At 41.8% G+C, this 22,594-nt stretch overlaps 1 protein-coding gene across 1 annotated transcript in view; it reads right to left on the bottom strand.

Moving 5' to 3' along the window:
- The window catches only part of ADGRV1 (adhesion G protein-coupled receptor V1), a 2,034,994-nt gene that overhangs the window by 1,499,980 nt on the left and 512,420 nt on the right, over nucleotides 1–22,594 (bottom strand). Inside the window, exons 29-30 of the mRNA XM_078677778.1 lie at nucleotides 8,944–9,159; nucleotides 5,107–5,322 (exon numbers count right to left, since the gene is read on the bottom strand). Of these exons, the coding sequence (XP_078533904.1) occupies nucleotides 5,107–5,322; nucleotides 8,944–9,159 (432 nt within the window). The remainder of the gene's footprint in view (nucleotides 1–5,106; nucleotides 5,323–8,943; nucleotides 9,160–22,594) is intronic.

Genomic DNA, 22,594 nt, shown 5'->3' with positions numbered 1-22,594 from the left:
TTTGAGTGTGGATGTTGTTTTTTTAGCACAAGTGAATGTTTGGTGGCTGCTGAATGACCATATATGAATTTCATGTATCTTTTATTAGTTTTTTTTTGTTAATTTGACATCTAGTATGAATATGTAAAAGAAATGGCACAGGAATGTGCTTACATACAGCCATAAATTGGAATAGTATGAAAAAGGATTCATGGTATTAATAAATATTTATATATATATATATATATATATATAAATATATATATTTTTATTTTTTTTAACGGAAGATGAACATAAAGTTCTAGAGTTAGGTCCTACTTTCTGTCCTACCACAGGATATGACTTTGCAGGCGTCCGCATAGACCTCTTCAAGTTCATCCGTAAATTGAAATTCCAAAAGATCTTTCTTATTAATCCGCAAGTTGAAACATCTATATCCAATTCCACCTATGCCAATGAGGAAATACCGGAGATACCATTAACTGTAAATACTTTTCGAACAATGTCAACTCTGCAAGCATTGGAAAGCTTAGGTGCCGGCGAATCTAGAGCACCTAATACACAGGAACATCTGGAACTTGCAGGTATCAAACAAGTAAGCGGGAATAGTGAATATAAAAGGAAATCAAGAAAGATCCCACATACATCCTTTGATGCCATAGACGTCTTTAACGAAGCTGTAATCACTGATTTGAAAAATCTTGCCAAAAAATGCCACAAAGGAATTGAACAGTACAATATTCCACGGAAATATTGGGAAGCATTGCAAACATTGAAAAGTGACAAATCTATAGAGATAAAACCTTCAGATAAAGGTGGAAATATGGTGATCTTTAATAAACAACATTACCAGAAAGAAGCAATGAGGCAATTGGAAAATATTGACTGTTATACTAAAATCAATCGGGTCATCTATGTGGAAAGTATAACTAGATACCATCAACTGTTGGGACTATGGAAAGAGGAAGGCATGCTTAATAATGATGAGTATCTCTTCCTGCTCTGTGAAGAACCCACCTTGCCCACATTCTACCACTTGCCAAAAATTCATAAACATCTGAAGAATCCACCAGGAAGACCCATTGTGGCCTCCAATAACAGCCTTTTGGAGAACACTGCAATATATGTGGACTCATTCCTATCTCCCTTTGTAAAGAACCTGGCATCATATATACAGGACACTCAGGACTTTCTGAGACATATAGAAGGGATTAGATGGGAAAATAATTTATTGCTTATAACTCTAGACATCACAAGTTTATACACCTGTATTTGTCACTCGGATGGTTTGCAAGCAATAAGATGGTTCCTAGGTCAGAAGCATCCTAAATTTACTCAACACAATGAAATGCTGCTTCAGATGGTAACATATTGTCTCCACAATAACATCTTTATATTTGATGGGCAACTGTACCTACAAAATCGAGGTACAGCGATGGGTATGTGCTTCGCCCCCAGCTACGCGAACCTCTTCGTGGGTTGGTGGGAGAAGCACGTAGCCTGGGGGGATTCCAACGATCAATGGCTGGATAGGATTGTGCACTGGTCGCGATATATCGACGATTTGTTTATTATTTGGAGAGGCGATCGCTCCTCTGCTGAGGAGTACATCGCATCACTAAATAATAACAATCTCAATCTCATATTTACCGGAAATATCAGTGATCAAACTGTCGATTATCTAGACCTACAGGTCTATATTGAAAGCAATGTTTTATCAACTCGTCTCTTCAGAAAACCCACTGCGGGTAATGCAGTACTACATGCAGGCAGCCATCATCCAACTAGCCTTATTAAAAGCATACCCTACTTAAAGCGCAATTGTTCCACTGAGAAAAGCTATATAAGTGCCAAAAATGACGCTTTGACACGCTTTGTAGACAGAGGTTATAAGAAAGGACACCTAAAAACTGCGGAGTCTAAGGTGCAGCAGATTGAGAGGAAAGCATTACTTTCTTCCAATAATACAAAATCTAGACAATCTAAGACCGAGAAAAATGTGGTACGAATGATTACTACATATAATGATCAATCTGCACAAATTGTTAAAATTTTCAAGAAGAACTGGCACATCCTACTAACAGATAATGTTTTAAAAACCCACATTCCAGAACGCCCGCCCATCACTTATAAAAGGTGTCCTTCAATAGGAGACCATCTCATACACAGCCACTTTACTAAATTTAACACCATGCAGAAAAAATTGGGGATTGATGGCTTTTTCCCTTGCAGAAAATGCAAAGCCTGCAAATTTAGTAAGAAAATGACTAGTTTTGAAGGTGGACCAGGGGGCCCGAGGTCGATAAGGACCATTAAGAATTTCTACAATTGTAATTCTGAGTATACTATATATTGTTTAGTCTGTCCGTGCAATAAAAGATATATAGGTAGCACCAAGAACCCCACAAAGAAACAAATTTTAGAACACACAAGGGCAATTACCAACAAGGACCCAACATACCCCGTTGCAAGACATTTTGAAATCTACCATCAAAGCAACAGGGATCTGTTGCAATATTATTGCATTGACGGGGTTGAGAAGCAGGAAAGGGGTGGTGACAGACTGAAAAAACTCAGAGCGAAGGAATCGCGATACATTATAGAACTCCAAAGTATGAGTCCGGCTGGGCTCAACAATGATGAGGAACTCTGGACACACCTAGAATAAATAGTGGCAATATGATGTGTAGAAAAAGCAGCTATATTATAAGTTCAATGGTACACCATATGTAAAAGAACTGTAAGATAACCGTAAATGTATGCAAAATATGTGAAGACATACTTATTCCATGAACGTCGTACATTCCTTATTCTCCATATAGGAACTGTAAATGATAGGAATACCCTATAATAGCAATTTTTGTTGGACATTTCTATGTAAGATATAGCCCATACAGGGCACAATTATGCTAACGCAGAAGGTTGAGTAACATGGGAATTAGATCTGATGTTTATCTATCAGGTAGATATTATATGACCTCCCTTCTGCCTACTGCGATTAAGATTTGAGACAGGCAAAGTATAATGCAGATAATGTATTTGTTCTGCTTACAAAAGTATACTTGTCTCATGAAATGACTTTTTAAATCCTTATATTTTGGTTTATATATTTCGTTAAATTTTGTAGCACTTGCACTTTACAAAATGAAATTGTTATTGCATTTTATACCTCCTATAAGATGGCTCCCATAGAAAGTGTTATTGTTGGTTTGGGTTAAGAGTCCATCTTTTGTTTTCATGGCTATGATGACGTTTTGGAGGGTTCAAAATGGTTGATTCACTAAACACTAATCGACATTGAGAAAGCCGCGAGGCGAAACGCATCTGTCAAAGGGGATACGGGGAGAGGACCTATGCACCAAATAAAGCATTTTTAGCTTTACAACGAGCTCCGAGTGTGCTTTTCAATAAAGCAAAAATTGGAACTGTTTTTTGCTTTGTGGAGGAAATACATATATATATATATATATATATATATATATATATATATATATATATATATATATTGGCTCAAATGTTTATACTGTAATATTTGCATACCAGTATTATTTGTGAGTTGGCAGTGTTAGTCATTTTTGCAATTCTGTTCCCCTGGTTCGGCCACTCCATTATATGTTTTCAAGGGCCCTCTTTTGTTGAGTAGAAGCAACATCTGGACATTGTAGCATCGGAACCATCCCTTCATTTATTTAGCAGGTATTTTCAGCCATGTTGTTGTCACATTTATCACATTATGCCGCCTGAGGACTCTGTGAAACACCCCAATCATTTCCTAGGATTGCTTTGTCACTGTGGATTCAACTATAGCAACTTGGTGAGCCAGGCCCCTATACTTCTGCTCTGAGCAAATTAACATCTATCAAGACCATGTCAATCCACATTTCCAGAGAAGTTCTTTTGATTTCATGGAAACTAGAGCTCAATGACTGAGGCTCTTGTTGGTGGCACTTTCAAGAGGCGTAAGACTTGTTTTTGCTGCATAACACGCCAAATAATACATTTTCCGTTGACAATATTCAAAAGCAATTTTTTGTTGGCAACAAATTGCATCTCATATGCGAGAAAGTGGATTATTTATTTGTTGGTGTGGGTGGGAGTCCACTGCAAGTACTAGCAACACTAGTCTTGTGAGGTGCAGTAAAGGTTTCAGTAATTTAAACTTGAGCTCTTCCCCTGGTAGCTAGGGCACAGAGTAGGCAGCCTTAACTGAAGAAAATGTGAAAAGTATTTATAGGTAACCAAACAGTTAAAAAGTCAGAAACACAACACAATAAAAATCCCACTCCAATTTATAAAAATAGGGAATATATTAATGAACAAAATGTTACAAAAAGGGCAAACATCTAAAAGAGCACCAGAGAAATTAATTGTTTAACGTTTTAGTTCAAACTAGTGCCACAATGTGCAAGGCACCAACCGCAGGCAACTGGTCGTGCTAGATTTTACAAAGATAAGTTTTAAGGCCAGCTATGATGGAGAGCAGGTTAGATACAAAGATCAAGTTGGTCCCAGTCGAAGAGGTACATTCGGACTTAGAAAGTTTCTGAGAAAGTAGAGTCCTTAGAGGGGAAAGACAGCAGGCTGAATCTGAAGACGGGCTTGTCGATGACAAATTGACAAAGAATGAAATATTGATTAAGCCGTGGACGAAGGTGGGAAAAGCTCTCAGTGGGAAAAGTTTGACGTTCAAGCAAAGGAAGACGTAGATTGGCCAGTGAAGATTTCGACCTTCAGACTTAAACTCTTTTCTGGCAGTTGGATTTATCAGCAGGCCAATGCTGGAGGCTGTAGCTGAGGAGGGTGCAATGCCATACGACATCAGTCCACCTGAACTGGATTTGCTGCTGTGGAGAAAAATTAGATGCAGCCCATACAGATTTAAAGGCAGCCCCATAGATTACAGCCCACCTGTAAAATATCTAATGGTAAAATGGCCAATCTGGTGCAGGAGCACTAATTACCCTGGACTTAAGTCACAAAGCAGCCCCTTTCTATAATATGGAAATTCCACGGAAGCACAAAATGATGGTGCAAACAACCTTGCACTCCCATGACACTCCAATAGTCTAGCCCCAAAGAGGCAATTTATGTGTGAATATATTTCAGAGGTAATGTTTCCCAGCTTACCAAAAGATCCATAAGGGTCATCAGAGGCCTCGATGATAATGACTGCACGTGTCACATCCCCCAGCAGGGCTCCTCCCGTGGTTTGATTCAGCAAATCCACCTGAAACGACTCTTCCACTTCGGGGTATATGTCATTGATTATATAAATTGGCACAGCTTTGCTAGTTTCACCATCTAACAGAACTACATCCGAGGAGGAAACACTGTAATCTTCACCTATAAAATGGAACAAGTTTCAATGTCACAAAATGTTGGTTTATTATTGAAATATAACAAGAATATAATGGGTGTATTACACATTCATTTTTTATTGGTGGTGTTTGAATATGTTAGCAGTCAATGTTGTTGGTAGTTCAATTTGTGTGTTATTACATTCCCAATTGTGTTTTAGTAAATAAAATTCCAGAAAACACATTGAAACAGTGCTAACAGCTTTCACTAGCAACAAACACCGATACGTTCAGTATAATGTGTATCTGTATATGGCCAATATGGCTGACAAAGTTAAATGCAGTCAATGTACAACTATTTACATTGTACGATCCTTTATAAAACTCTCAAAAAAGTGATAGATGGCATAATTAAATTAATCAAAACCAACAACTAATTACTCGGGCCCCATCCCAGTCAAAATTTATTTTCCCACTATACCACCTCAGAATATACACAACCATTTTGCAAATCAGCACTAATCATGTTCCAATAGAAATAGTTCAGCCTGAACTGTCAAGGCACGGCGATCTGAATAGGAACCCAAGCAACCAAAGACTTGTTTCAGCCTCTTTGCGCCTATTCACTAGGATGCAGCTTGGTTTCAGTGGCACAGAACACAAGACGCATGTCTAAGCACACCTGTTGCACTATTACCAACAAATTAAACAATACAAAAGAGTGATGAATGGAATACTTGTATGACTCTCAGTCACTGGCAAATACTTGAGTCCACATGCCAGGCCATCGTTTTTTTGCCCACCATGCCAGCTCAGATTCGATCACAGTCATTTGTAAATCATCTTAGGTCCTCCATCAGGAACAGTCCATACTGAAATGCTCAGCCAGATCCTCTCTGAACACAATAAGCCCAACACCAATTTGTAGTTATTTAGGCCAATTCATTCAGATGCAGATTGATTCCAGTGGCACAGTGAGCATGTTTGAACATACCCGTGGCTGAAGAATAAAAAACAAGAGTGGACTAGGATGTGACACTGAGTGGTTACCAATGGCTGAGATTAATTCTAGCATTCCATCCATTACTTATTTTGTATTCATTATAAAACTTACATCTGTGATTCGTAGAGGAAAATTGCATCTAGAGTAAGTTTACTAGCTTATGTAGGACCTGGCCTTCTCTCCAGGGTCATCCGCACAATCTTTGCTTTCTCTCCTCCTGTTTTGCTGAATTTGTTTTGGTTGGCCTTAGGGCTTTGCACACTTTACCACTGCTAACCAGTGCTAAATTGCTTGTGCTCCCTCCTTTAAACATGGTAACATTGGTTCACACCCAATTGGCACATTACATTTACTTGTAAAACCCTAGTCGTACAACATGTACCCAGGGATTTGAAATTAAATGCTACTAGTGTGCTTGCAACACTTATTATACCGCCCTCTTAAGCAGCCCTTTAAACATGTCTCAGGCCTGCCATTGCAGTTTGTGTGTGCAGATTTAAGCTGCCATTTCAACCTGGCAAAATTAACCTTCTGCCAGAACTAAAACTTCCTTTTTAGTACATGTAGGGTAGGCCCTAAACATACCATGTGGCTGAGTACAGTGCATTAAGAGAGTTGGACATGTACTTTTAAGCTTTGCATGTCCCAGTAGCGAAAAAAGTTGCAAATTCATTTATTACTATTGCAAGGCCTACCTCTCCCAAAAGATAACATTGGATTACCTTATTACTTTCAATAAGTGATAACTTTTGATTAGGATTAAGTGGGAGAATCATGTTTGATATCTAAGTAACAGTAATTTTAAAACATATTTAATGGTCAAATCAGATTTTAAGTCACAATTCTGAAAATGGCACTCTTAGAACATTGTCATTTGGTACCTGCAGACTGTTTCCTGGGTCACATGATTCGGTCTAGCTGGTGCTTGTGTTGGCAAGATGGGCCATCTCTGATCTGACAGGGAGCAGGAGCTGTCACTTACTACACTTCAACTTCAAAGGCACGGGCTCAGATCACACACAAGGCACTTCACGGTAGTCTAATGTGCCCCCAGACAGACTGGGACCAGCTAAGAGAGGCAGGAAATTCCAGACACCTCTCTAGGCGGAAACTCCAGATGTGTCTCCTACTTCAAAGTGGGCACCAGTTATAAATATATGACCCTCAGATTTAGCTCATCAGTACACACTTGGACTTGTGGATACTACCGAAGAAGGATGCCCTGCTGCCCTGCTAATTGAGGCCTGCCCTGCTTGCTGAGAAGGAAGGCTGAACATGTACTCTTTATCCAAGGCTGAAGTAAATTGCAAAAAAAATTGTAAATTGATACTTGTATAGCGCACTACTCACCCGCAAGGGTCTCAAGGCGCTTGTACGAATACCGCTGTGGAACCCATCCTGGCTTTCCCTGTGAGGTGTCCACTCCTGGGCACCCCCAATGTGGAGGCCAGGCATCCTTAGCGTTGTGGGGGCCGTTGTGGAGATTAAGCAAGCTATTGCCCAGAGTTGCAGAGTGGGACTAAATGATTGGAATAGGCACCGAGGCGAGAATTATCAGGTTCGCGGAAATTTTGAGCCCAAGACCCTCCGAGGCGGGGAATTGAACCCTGGTCCCGGGCTAGACCTCTGCATCAGGGTCTGCCGCTCTAACCATTGAGCCACACTTCTCCACAAGTGACTCCAAGGGTCAGGTCACTGACTTCCTGTTAGAGCTATAGGGACATGAAAAGCTCCAGAGGCCTCCCTGCATCTGCTCAGCTGACCGGCAACTGAACCTGCTGAACCCTGATGGCCACTGTTGAAGTGAGTTCCTGATCCCTGAGAGGTGACCCTCAGGTCCTGGGCCCTTGGTGTGACATCAGTTGAACTCCTCTTTGATGAAAAGGAGAGATCCTGAGATTTGGGCTCTTTGTGACAGTGAACTTGCCTTTTAGCGCCAAGTTCATGCTACCCGTGCCGCCCGCTAACACGAAGCTCCAATAAACTCGACTCTTCGTGCTACAGCGATGACTGGCAATGCGAGATCTGAACATCTACAGCATTGATAGCTCATGGTAACCGTCAACGCGAAGTTCCAGCAATGACCGTCACTGATGACAGACAGGATCTTCACACTACAGTGACAACCATCAACGATGCACGGCCTTCTCTTCATACTACAGAGACAACCATCTGTAACACTTTCATGGCCTTCTCCACCACGAACTAAGCCCTTTGCTCATTTAACTTTTTCAGCAGGACTAACCTGCTCCCTGTATCCGGCACGCGCTACCAGAAGGTTCAGCACAGGTTAATTTTGTGACTTTTTATAGTTCACCCTGACAAGGATTAAAGTTGTTTTTTTAGTAGGATTACAACCCCCTCAACCAACAACCCAATTTCTCACATCTTATTAATTTATTTCTAATGCATTGTCTTGATCTAGATTTCCAAATATTTCACAAATGGGTTCTCATAGACTATGTGCCATCTGGCACATACTCTATGAGAATAGGACTCTGCATACAGCTACTTGCCTATATGTGAAATAGTCCCTAACTAAATGTGCGCCTTTGGTATATAGTAATATACTGCGAGTTCAGGAAGAAACCTGTGAGCAAGCAAGAATTACTTTTTACATTTTGCTTTTTTCCTGCGCCCTCTTTTCTAGTATGTTTTACTTACCAGCGATTGCAGTTATTGGCACTGCTACAAATTTAACGGAAACATCCCCAAACATTCCTCCAATTCTGCTCACATTGATAATGGGTCCAATGTAATTTTCAGCAACACGCACAGTTGTGGCTGAGAGCTGAAGCACACCAAAAGCATCGTCATTGGCATTGATAATTATTTGTGCTATTGCCTCACCACTGGTACCGAGCCGAGGAGAATCTAAAACTGCAAGACAAAATGAGAGTTGTGACCAAAACCTCAAGAAAAGTTAAGAGCAAAAAGTCAATCTTCCATTCAATTATTTTTTCAGGACTATAGTTTTCTACACATCAATACAGCATGTCTCAATGTCAGGATATATTGTAAGTTCTGCATATTACATACGCAATATAGCGCTAAACTAGTTTCAAGGAGCACTGCCTTGCTTTACACAGAACATCTTATGAAAGTAAGAGTATTTGAAACAAAGTTATTCACATGAAACAACACAGTCTGTGAGGGAGATTGAAACTGCTTGAAAATAAAGGCACATTGGGATGGTTAAGACTTAGTTGGGACTGTACTAAAGAGTTAGCATCACACATAATTACAAAGTGATGTACAGAGGGATAAAGTGATTTGAGCAGAAGAACGTGGTTTTTGGTTAAGTCTTGAAATCAGCAACTAGACCAAATACCCTCCATCAACCAATACACTCCTTCAACCAATCAATCCTCATGAGTGAGCACTGAATCATTCAAGATCTAAAATTATTTTTAAAAGGAATGGCCACAACAAACTCAGTGCATCATTTTACATCGCAAAACAAATATCCCGTGTGCCCTCTAAAACATATTGAGCTCAAGATCTTCAAATCTCCCAAATCATATTCTGTCACATCTGACAGTTTTTACACGAATAACGGTGAAGGTGTTTCTCGTTCGGTCGAATCACAGGGACCATAAAGTACTGTCCAAGGTGAAAGGGCTGGTATTCTCCACTACCCAGAAAACTGGGTTGCACAGATGAGACATTTGGCTCCAGAAGATTCCCTAACTAACCAGGTAAACGTTGACGAGCAGTCATGGCACAAATATATGGGTGTGGCAGGAGCCGTGGTATAGTACAACCAAATTATCACAGAAGTAAAAATAAGTCCATGAGGACTGTGGAATTTTATAACTGCACAAATCTATTAATAATATTTCACAACATAGAAATATATTGATAGTAGATGAAGAAATCCAATAGTAAAAAGCACACAAAACTCAATACATGATAAAATAGCAGGGCAACACAATACAGTGCTAAAATTAGGAGCCATAACTTTTGTGATCATTAAACCAGTTAGGATCCCTATAGCTTCTGAGCAACCATTGCTGAAATGGTTACTGTAAAGGCAGGAGAATTTTCCAAGAGGGCAAAGGTTTTTGTATTTCAAGAAAAAACTATTAAGTGGGAAGAGCGTCTTTAAGAACAAAACAATCAATGGCCCTAATATGTTTTCGTTCATGGGGGCCATTAATAGTGCAGTGTGGGACACCAAGCAACCAGTGGAAGTCCTGGGAAAATTAGTCTAGTGACAGCCCTGTGAATGAAAGGGAGTCAGGCGAGAGACTTCTAACAGAGGAGCCTCAGCTGACTCTGGAAACCCTGTGCTTCTCCCAGCTGGCTGAACCACAGGTTTAGCGGAATTGGAGTCCCAATGATTTACAGCGGGGCTCCAGTTCTGCAAAACCTTAAATGAGCCCTGAATACTATTTACAAAAGGACTGCAAACACCAGAACTCACTTGAAAATAAGAAAATACTACTGGAATACAGTTAATAAAAAACAAAAAAACATTCCAGCAAAGCAGCTGCTGCAATGATGGAATGGTTCCGCATTATTCACAAACGTGCTGTTGGATAGCAATTCTAGCACAAAACGTGAGGTACGATGTAGCTAATTCATATATTTACTATTTGTGATCCTGTGTTGTGGTAGTCAACACCAAAATCAAACTGGAACAAAGAAAACAGAGTCCGAAGTCTAGAAAAGAATAAGTAACTAGTGGCATGGTTCGGTGCAGTAGTGTTGGGTTTGGGGTGAGGGTATTTGGTGGTGAAGCTATCGTAGATCTGAATGATCTTGAGGTAGAAGAAGGAGATAAGTTTGTTGCAGAGGTCTTGGGAGGGTAGGACATCCATGATCTTACTGTTCGGCCAGGCAAACTACTTAACTATGGCGAAGAGTTATTTGCTGTTGTGTGCGTTGGCGTTTATACTGTCCTGACGGCCATTTTTTCTTTGGGTTTTTGAGGAGGGAGCGGTTTGAGGTGATTGCGGCTTTGAAGGTTGTGTGGGTTTTCGGGGTTTTGTTGTTCCTCCATTTCTCTTCCAGTTGTCTGCAGGTGCGTCTGGACTCATGGAAGGCAGGAGTGAACCAGCTGGCTTTCTTGGAGTGTTGCTTGCTGGATGCCTTCTTGAGGGGTGCCAGAGAGTTGGAGCAGTAGGAGATCCATCCGTGGAGGTTGCGTACTGTGGTAACGGCAAATGTCAGCAGTGTGGTAGTGCTGAGGGAGGCAGTGAGATGTTCTTTGGTGAACTTATTTCAGCTACGGCCGGGGTGGGTGAGGGTATTGGTGTGCAGTGGGTTTCATGAAGGGAAAGTGCACACAGTCGTGGACTGGACGGTCCAGAGGAATTTGGTTGTGTGGCTGTAGGTGAAGTTTACACTGGCAGAAAAGACAGGGTTGAATGGTTTTCCTGCTGCGTGGGTTGAAGCAGTGACTAGCTGCTTGAGTCCTACGCTGGTGAGGTTCTCCAGAAAGGGTGCGGTAATCTGGTAGTTGGGGTTGTCCAGGTGAAAATTGAGTGCGCCAAGTAGAATGCTAAAAGTGGATGCAAGAGCCTGGGGTGAGATGAAGTCGACGATAGCATCTGTTGACGAGGGTGGTGTTGTGGATGGTCTGGATCTGGAAGTGGAGGTGTTCCATTGTTGTCCTTGAGTTGCCCAAGTGGGTGGTTAGGCAGATGGTGTTTTTGTGGACGATGGCAATGCCTCCTCATGGTCGGTTTGTGCGGTCCTTGTGGGTGATCTTGTAGCCATAGGGATGGCAGTGGCGATGTCTAAGCCAGATCTAGGGTTTGTACAGGTTTCCGTGAGGTAGGGCGATGTCAGGAGAGATGGAGTCGAGGAGGTCCCAGATTTGGAAGCAAGTGTTGAGGAGGATGCGGCTGAGCCCGTTGGGTGTGCTGTGGTCGGTTGGGTGACAGGAGAAGCTGGAGTGCAGAGGTGGGACAGGGTGCAGCTGCCGTTTGGCAGGAAAAAGGTCCTTGGGTGTCCTTTGGCGACGTAAGGTGGCAGGCGGTGTGGCGTCTGGTGTTGATGGCAAGGAGGGTGCTAGCGTTGTATCAGTGGAAGGTCCGAGGACTATAATCTGTGGCCTTGGACGTGGTCCAGCCATGGACGAGCGCAGATGGTCTTGCCTTTGGCTGTGTGGGTGCACAGAGGCTGCCATTAAGTAGTGTGCAGGGCGGCTGGACGGCTGGGAGGTGGGCTGTGGGGATCGCAGGGTCAAAGCATGGTAAAAGGCACAAGGAGAAAAAAGGAAATGTGCAAAAGGGTGAAAGAGGCAGAAAGAAAAAGTAGAAAAGCCAAGAAAAAAAAATGAAAAAAAGAGAGACAGAGGGCACTTCAGCCTCAGAGCAGAGGTGCTCTACCACTATAGCATCAGGGATGAGGTGCAGGCTGGTGCCTGCAGGTGGAGGAAGGCCTTGAACCACTGACCCGAGGGTCAGAAGGCAGCAGCAGAGAGCTCGAGTGCAGCAGGTACCAGGCAGAGCTGCACAATTAAGGGAGCAGTCCACTAAAAGGCCACAGGATTGCACCTTCACTGCGCAGCAGAGACCAACAAGTAGTGTGCGGGGGGCTGTACAGCTGGTAGGTGGGAAACGTGGGAGTGGGAAAGTGGCACTAGAGGGAGGTGGGGGATCACAGGGGCAAAGCGCAGCAAAAAGGCACAAGGAGAAAAAAGGATAAGTGCAAAAGGGTGAAGCAAAAAAAAGAGAGACAGAGGGCAGTCCAGCAGCAGAGCAGAGACACTCTACTACTAGACCACCAGGAAGGGGGCCTCGGACCACTGACCTGAAGGTCAGAATATTAGCAGCAGGGAGCTCGGGCGCAACAGCTACCGGGCGGAGCTGCGCAAGGTAGGGAGCTGTCCACTGAAAGAATTTACCTTCTCATTTGTAGCACTGGAAACACAAAGGCATGTTCATTAAAGTGTTTGAAGCCTGTAGGCCAAACTTTCATCTCCTCTCCCTAACCACACACACATACCAGACAAGGGAGAGAAAAGAAAAACAATTCCCGCATCATTGTGAAGCAGAATTCACCAAGCGTTGGATTGTTCACCCACTAATAGGGAACGTGAGCTGGGTTTAGACCGTCGTGAGACAGGTTAGTTTTACCCTGCTGATGATGCGAGCACTATTGTCAGAAGATGAAGCTATTCACCACCTGCTCCTCATGTTGGGCATAATTTAGAAAAATGACTAAACCTGCACTCTGAGATTTGTAAACTCACATGGATGTAGATTTATTGATTTCTAGATTATACAGACGTTTTTCAGGTTACCGCTTGAAACGTGCCCCTGTCAAAGATTTCCAGGTATACTGGAAAACTGTGGTTAATTCTTTTTTTGCACCAACACATGAATGTGCTTGAGTTTTTACTCGCAAAGAAATCATAATAAGTACAAATATACTTCATAACTTTTTCTATACAGGAAAATATATTCCCCCTTGGAGAAAACACTTACCCTAACCCACTGCCAATTTGTGAGGCAGGAAATAAGAAGGAGAGGAGCACTGATTGCTTTGACAATGAAAAACCTAGCAACCCAACTGATGGGACCGACCCTGACTCCCTTTTTGAAAATCATCCAGGCGAAGCTGCTTCCCTCGATCACCTATGGCAGCGAGGCTTTGCGGGGAAGAGACTCTAAAAACTTGGATAACACACAGGTCAAAGCTTATAGAACAATGTTCTCGCTTCCTCTCCATACCTCCCCGGCTCAAATAAGACTGGAGTTCGGACTGCTAAAGCAAGATCTAGCCAGGTACGGAGCATACATCATTTGCTGGCACAAAACTTAGAACCACCACTACAGACACTTTAAACTCTGATATGGCATGATATACAAGGCAGGGACGCTTCTCAGGCAAGAACTTGCTTGCAGGCAGCATTGGAAGCGACCAAACTCTCAGTGCTCTGGGACACACAACTTGGGCACAGTACTTTTAAAAAACTAGTCTGGAAAAATGTTAAATCACTTTCCTTACTAGAGGACAAGGCATTATTCTCCAAAAGATCGCATGCATGGATGACCCTCAATTCTTATAAATCTCTAACACCACAAATATACTTTAACCAGGGTTACCCAAAAGCCATAAAAATGAAGTTCTTAATATACAGACTAGGGATTCTGCCAAGCACAGAGTACCTTCCACCATGGCTTAGGAAAGACGGTAATGAGGCCTGCATGCTTTGCAACTCAAAAAAGGGTGATATTCTCCACATTACCTGTCTCTATGAAGAACTACAACAAGCACGCCAACTGCTCCTTAAAGATCAATTTAAGCAAAAAGGGATCAGTACCAGAAGGCAAGCGGTGCTCGCCTGCCTGAATCCATTAAACACTAAATTAAATTGCAGATACGTAAAATTTCTCGCAACGGTCGAGCAAAGAATGCCAAGACTGCTAAAATCGGGGATCAATATCACAGATACAGGCCAATAAGCAGACAGACAATAGGACGCAAGAAAACTCGATGCAAAAATGTGCTTGAGCAGCCATACTGAGCTATTCTTGGTGCAAACAGCAATGTACTTTCAATCTTATGCTTATTTTAACGGTTTTAAAAATTGATGTCTTACGATTTTTCTTCTTGTAACATGTATTGCACTGGTTTTAATTAACTATGTATAATAAACTTTTACCTTTTACCTTACCCTGCCAATTTGTGAATATTCCATTATCCTTTCCATCCCGAAAAGGTGTTACTCTTACCATTGAGAGAAGGGAATTTCCAGCCTTTTTCAGTCTGGGAAAGGGGTTGAAGTTTTTGTGATCACTGACAAATAAAAGTTTGTAGGTGTTTACTACCTAACAGGGCATTTGCACACTATAACACCCTTCCCGACCCCGTCCTACACACAAATCAGGTCAAAGATTTCCTGGCACAAACCAACACTCTAAATTTAAAAAAAATGATTTTCACTTATAATGGGGCTATTTTACTGTGTTCGTCTGACTTAGGTGCACAAATGACTTAAAGAATAAGGTCCATTCAAATTGAGTAAATCTGCTTTTCACCAGACCACATGACTGTTTCAACAAGACTACATGCACTCAATAAAGTAGTGTATGCCACACTTAAAGTTTGGATGATCCCTATGACAAAAGAGTCCACACAAGCACATGCAAACACCCATACTCCCACACATTTCCCATTTACTAGCATTGGGGTCTGTGACATGTAGGTTCTAATCAATCAATCAGTAGATTTAGAGAACCCTACTTGTCACCCGTGAGGGTATTCAGGCCACAATCTCTTGAGCTATCTGAATGGGATTGATTGGAGAGTGTAACATTCAATTGCCATGGCCAGTGCTATTTAATGTATGTAACTGCCCTCGATTACAGGGGCAAGTTGGCTGTGGTGGGAGTACTGCAGGAGTGGTAGACTTCTGCATAGCACTGTAAGATGTTCTAAATGCTTGATGGCCCTGCTGGGCTACTTGGCAGAAAAAGTACTTCCAGGCACTTTGGGCCATGGGATAGTCCCAGGATTACTCCATGCGCTGGTTCCAATGAACCTTTGTAATCCTTAGAATTAACTTTCCTGAGGTATGCAACCACATCCTTCCCTCCTAGATACAATGAGAAGTCAGTGGATTGATTTGTGAGTACTGCGCATACCCACAGTATCAGCCAGAGAATCCTCAGGATTCCTCTTTTGTCTGGGAGTTTGTACACACCCCAGAGATAGTAATCCTAAAAATGCCTATGATGCATTAGGTTGCTGGAGTGGCAAGAGCTATTTACCCAATCTTGAGGAAAACATGGAAATTCCCATAGGCACACCTGACATGCGTGTAAAGGCTGGGAGTATTGTAGGGGATTCCGTGAACATTGGTCAGGGGCAAATTGAAAAACTACCACCCATTCTGGGGTGGGCAAGCCTAGCACCATCTTCCTGCCAGTCTGTGTAAAAATTGTGTGACAAATATCCCCATAGAAATCTTAGTTGGTGGGGGATTTGTGGGTAGATGTTAATGGTGGTAGTGGAGGCAAGGATGCTGCTGTTCCTCATTCTCACCTCTGTTTTGTAATTTGTTGAGTTAGCCGTTTTTTGTACAACATACAGATACCAAAATGTTTGGATATATTCAAGATCTTCAAAAGAGTTTACTCTTCAAAATATCACTTATCCTCATCTAAATCTCCCCAAACCTCTATCCTTCAAACTTTATGAGTACCCCACCTCGCACTCACTGCATGATCAGATTTCCTAAACGTCATGCAGCACAACATTGAGGTGAAATCTGCAGCGCTACATTGTGCAAACAGAGAAGAATAGCATAAAGCCATTTTTACAAAGAGTACTTAGCTGAGCTAAAAAAAATTGTGTGATACTCAGCATTCAGCTTTGTTGCAAAGTCATATTTTTCGAACATAAGAGCAACCCAAATGTTCATGTGTATCAAGCATAAACCTTATTCAAGTGTTCACATGGAACTCATGCAAATAGAAAATGTATTGGGACAGAAGATAACTGTAAAAAGTCAAACCATTCTTTTTTGTGTGAAATTTGTACTCGAGGTACACCTTCCAGTACAAATTGTATATGCCGGAAGCTGATACAAAGTAAATTGCACAAAATATCTAATTTTGTGGAAATGTTAAATTTTATTTTTGGGAATAACATGCAATGTTCTGCTTGCCCCTTGTTTGCAGCTGGTGTTGTTTGGAGTTTGCATTTTGTACAAAGCCATATCATGCTACTTTTGTTGATCTGCCATTGTGTGAAATTGTATGAGTGTGGTATTCTTGTGCAGATGTGCCCTCTCTGTATAGATTGCAGGGTGACTGAGGCTCTGTCCTGAAAAGCCATTTTGCGCTGTGCTTGCATGATGTTGTCTGTAAAAAAAATTTGGGGGATCAATGCTGTTTGCATCATGGCATGCTGCATGCTAAATAATAGTAAAGAAGGCACTTAAATAGGTCATCACGGTGACGGTTGGGAAATCTCAAATTGCCAATAGAATTTGTGCCACAGTGCCAGAATGCATTGTGGAGCAATGTCATAAAAAGGTTGCAGGTGATTGAAGGGCACCCTCAAAGCCCACCTTTTCATAGAGAGTTAATTTGTAGGGGATACTAATGTGGCGGTGGACACAGGGGATAGGGTGGTACTTTCTCATTCTGTGACCAGTTGCATAACTAAAATAGATTTCCAAAAAGTTATTTTGTATTCTGGTGCTGCCAACCAGGTCTACCCTCAATTGTGGATGGCTCCAATGCTGAGTGTTAGACCTGGCATCTTTGGCGTCGTTTCCTCATCTCCTGTATTTTTGATGCTGTGCTGGATTTCGTTTTTGCTGGTTTAGATGCTTTGGACACTCTGCCACTGCTGATCAGTGCCAGAGTGTAAGTGCTCCCTCTGTAAATTGTTATTATGATTGGATATACATGATTGGCACATTTGTATCACCAAGAAGTCCCTAGTAAAGTGCACTGGGTGTACCAGGGCTGGTGATGACAAATGCTACTAGTGGGCCTGCAGCACTGATTGTGCCACCCACATGAGTAGCCCCAAAATGGTGTCTCAGGCCTGCCACTGCAGTGCCTGTGTGCAGTCTGTGAACTGTCATGTCCTCCTGGTCTAACCCTTCCCTTTTTGTGCACATTGGTCACCCCTATGGAAGGTCCAAGGTAACATGCTCTGGTAGTGAATTACAGCCATTTTCGTTTTTCACTATTATAAGACTATCTTGCTCCATAGGTTAACATGGGGGGTGCTGGCTACAGTGGCTACCAGCATTTATTCCCATAGGAACAAGATAGGACATGAGAGTCTAGTATCCCTGAACACAGAATTTAATAACACATCTTTTAGGAAAGGTTGTTTTTTAATCCTGTGTTTGAGAACAGCACTTTTAGAAAGTTGCTGTTCTCTTGTCTGACCTTACTGTGTGCATTGGCCTGTTTGTGTATTGACTGTCTGGTTTGAGAGTGACAGGGGCTGGGGATTCCCCTGGAGGCTGGCTGAGTCAGCCCTAGGCTGAATGACTGCATTTGCAACTTGAGTGGTGGGAGGAGATAGCACCTGGGCCTGAATAGGGCTGTGCCTGCCTTCCACAATGCTGGCTCCACCTCCTGCTGGGCAGCTGACAACCCTGCCCCTCACTCTGAAAGGAAAGGAGAAGCCAGGAAAACAAAGTGCTCAAGAAACACCCAGAACTGGTTCAGACCGGGCTCAGGGCCCACTTGCACAAAGAGAACAAAGACTTTTAGGGGTATAAGTACAGGACCTCTGACAATAGAAAATTAGATCATCCTGGAATCAAGAAGGAACCTCTGTCAAGGAGAAAGCTAAAACTGAAGAAGGAAGATTGTCCAGCTGTTGCTCTGCTGGATTGCCCTGCTGGTGCTTTGCTGCCAAGGAGAGGGGAAGGACTTTGCTTTGTGCTGTGTCCCCTTGCTTGAAGGAATCTCCAAGGGCTGGCTCCCTGTTCTGAAGTCCCAGGAACAAAAGGACTTCACCCCCAGCTTCCCCAGAGCTCTACTGAGAGAGTTCTGTCCTTCCTGGAATGCTTGGCCCATGTGTGGTGCCTCTGGAAGTTGTACCTGTGTTGAGAAGCTGGAAACTAAGCTTGAGAGACTTTGCTACAGAAAAGTTATCGCATCGCTGTAAAGTTATGAATAATTGTCCATTCGTTGTTGATTATCTTCATGTGAATTTATTAAAGATACGGTCACAGGAATTTAAATATACATAAATAAGAAACTTAAGTATATAAGTAAGGAACCCCACCAGGAGCAGTCTGTATCTCGCTCAGCCCTTAGATCAACTGACTCTAAGCTCATTAACATTCTAATTCATAACATTCTAACAGACACATAAGTAGGCTGAGCATTACATTACATTATCTCTCCTTTTATAATGATAAAAGGAGAAACTGAGATGAGAAGATAAAATAGTGAATGGAGGGAAAAATGAAGAAGACTGGAAAATTATTTAAGAGGTACTGAAGGCACTAAAGACAACTCAATGAGAAGATAAGGTAGTGAATATTTTTATAATGATAAAAGGAGAAACTGAGATGAAAAGATAAAATAGTGAATGGAGAAAACAATGAAGAAGACTGGAAAATTAATTAAGAGGGACTGAAGGCACTAAAGACAACTCAATCACTCATCTCTCTTTTTCCAAAAACAAACAACCAAAGTACTCCCACAATACGAACAGGAAGCGACTCAGGTACAAAGATCATGAAAGCTGGCCGGGCTAACATGAAATAATACAAGAGTACAATCTGAAAAGAAAACATGACACCGTATAAACACCACATAAGTAGAAGTGGGGACACACCATGAAACAATATACACACAAAATGTTAAACGCATTAAATAGATGAGGACACACCACATATGTAGATGTGACACCATAAAACAGTATGAAAAATTAGGTGGGGACACACCACTCAGATGAGGACACACCACATAAGTAGATGTGGGGACACACCATGATGTGGGGAACACACCATAAAAACAATATAACACACAAAGAAATGTGTGTAACAGTATGAATGTATGTTAAACATATTAAATAGATGGGGACACATCACACATATGTAGCATAAAAACAGTACAACATGTGCATAAATTGCAATACATGAAATGTACCTGAGGAGCTTAAAAGCTTATACCAGTGGAGCTTAAAAGCTTGGTGTGGTTAAGAGTATAAAGACGAATGCATTTGCATTTCTTAATGACCACCCCTAATAAATACCGTCAACTTAAAGAAAAGTGTACAGTCAAATACATTTGTATTTCAAACAACCTGAGGAGCTTAAAAGCTTGTACCTGTGGAGCTTAAAAGCTTGGTGAGGTTAATAGTACACATACGAATGCATTTGCATTTCTAAAGAACCACATGTAATAAATACTATTAATTTAAAGAACAGTGTGCAGTTGAATGCATTTGCATTTCAGAGAACCTGAGGAGTTTAAAAGCTTGTACCAGTGGAGCTTAAAAGCTTGGTGTGGTTATCAGTATACAGACGAATGTATTTGTATTTCTAAAGGCCAACGCGTAATAAATACCATCAATTTAAAGAACAGTGCACACTTAATAAATACCATCAATTTAAAGAACAGTGCACAGTTAAATGCATTTGCATTTTTAAGGGACTAAGTAATAACCTATGAGTTTTAAGAACAGTGCACAGATGAATGCATTTGCATTAGTGCGAAGGAGAATGCATTTGCATTTCTAGAAACCACAACTAATAAACCATAAATTTTAAGAACAGTGCACAGACGAATGCATTTGCATTGGTATGGTTAAAATCACAGAAGAGAATGCCTTTGCATTTTTCCTTTTTTTTTTTTTTAACAGTAAAATAGTGGTACAACATCGTTGTATTTTAACTTTTTAAACGCCGTAAAAGTTAAATCATTAAACTTATTATTAATGTAACTGTAAATAAATAATAGTAGAAATATTATAGCAGAGAAAAGTGATATCTGCATACTATAAAACTCCTTGGTAAAGGTAACACTACGGAACTTTTGACGTCTGCATTATCAATCTCTAATTCACATAAGTATATAAATTCATCATTGAAGTGTAATGATGGAAAATAACCATTAGGAGGCAGTGTTGTGACAAATAAAAGTACTGTACTTTCATAAACAGTAGATTGACGTGACGAGTTTCTCGAGAAAATGATTTCAGTATCTGTGGAAGATCTGCGCTCCAATTTTTTTTTTTTGCGAACACATGCCGAGAATGTGTGGAATGGAAGTCTGGAGCAACAGTGACAGCGTGCCTATTGCTGTGATGAAAATGCTTAACTGCATTGGAAAAGACTAAAACAAAGCGTGCCTATCGCTGTAGAGAATGCTGACAGGCAATAGGTAAATTAATAACAAAGCGTGCCCATCGCTGTAAAGAAAACTGAAATTTCAGTTTGGCAGATGGACTGTAGACTGCACATGAGACGATGAGTTAATCATAATGGCGGCACGTCGTTGTCAACGTGGGAGATACCGGGAGGCTCCCGTCAATAGCGTGCTCTCCAATGACACAAACAGCAGACTCACGTCATAGAGGAGGATGACGGTGATACTGGAAGCAGGTGAGGTGGCATGCGCTGAGTGCGTGCGCTCAGTAATAAGCTCGAGCGGGATTTGAATGTGGCAAGGCGGTTAAACAGTCAAGTGGTAGGCCACATTGAAAGGTTGCTGAAAAGGACCAAAATTAAAGCAAAATGTCACTGCAATGTGTCGCGCCAGTACGGGTGCGAAAACAAACAAAAGGGACCACTCAAATAAACGCTGCAAACACGATGGGCTCACCTGCGGTGCGGTACATACAGGAACTGTACTCCACCTTCAAGTCCGAAACAAGACTGGTGGACTGTAGGTTGTCAGGAAAGAGTAAAATGTAAGTTTTAAAATTAAGAAAATGCTCACAGTAAACGCCTGATACACTGAAGCTGAGGTAACTGTAAATCTCCCTTCTTCACGAGACAGAGCATGTCACTGAGAGTACATGGATGTGTAGATCAGTCGAGGAGAAAGCGGAATACAAACTCTTGTCCTCCGGTCACTCGTTCAAAATTTCTTTCTCTGATCTGGGTTCTGTGTAATCTGCTCTGCAACAGGAACTCGTCTTCATACTTCGGTCAAGTAATGAAACGTTTGTTTCAGCAGGGACTCACAAGGTGGCAGGATAAGTAGAAGGAAAACCGAGCAGAGACTGGCACATCTGATGTGAAGGGCGACCGGTGGGAGGTCACTAGTGGGGTTCTCGGTGCCAATCGTTTTAGCTGCTTAGAAGGTTTTCTTTGTTTCAAAGATCCTTGTCTTTTATTATTTTAATCATAGCTTCTTTCCGTTCCGTTTCGTTTTCCTTTTTAAAGTCTCTTGTAATTGACACGGAGGTCCGTTTAAAAACGTCGCCAGATGTAAAGTTATGAATAATTGTCCATTCGTTGTTGATTATCTTCATGTGAATTTATTAAAGATAGGGTCACAGGAATTTAAATATACATAAATAAGAAACTTAAGTATATAAGTAAGGAACCCCACCAGGAGCAGTCTGTATCTCGCTCAGCCCTTAGATCAACTGACTCTAAGCTCATTAACATTCTAATTCATAACATTCTAACAGACACATAAGTAGGCTGAGCATTACATTACAATCGCTTGCTGCGGAGCGCATCCCCGACAGTGCGAGGAAATTCCCGCCGCTACGAAGGTTGAGATCATCGCAGCGCCTGTTGCCGCTGTCAGAGCCGTCGCATCCTTCGTTTGCGGGACGCACCCGATCGGTGCGGGGAGTCTAACATCGCTGCGAGTGTCGTCGCAGAGCCTGTCGTCGCTGGGTGAGATCACCGCAC

The sequence above is a fragment of the Lissotriton helveticus genome, chromosome 2_1 (assembly GCF_964261635.1).
Source record: "Lissotriton helveticus chromosome 2_1, aLisHel1.1, whole genome shotgun sequence".
Classification (NCBI taxonomy): domain Eukaryota; kingdom Metazoa; phylum Chordata; class Amphibia; order Caudata; family Salamandridae; genus Lissotriton; species Lissotriton helveticus.
Note: the sequence above shows the minus strand (reverse complement) of the source record. Positions and strands in the feature narration are given on the sequence as shown.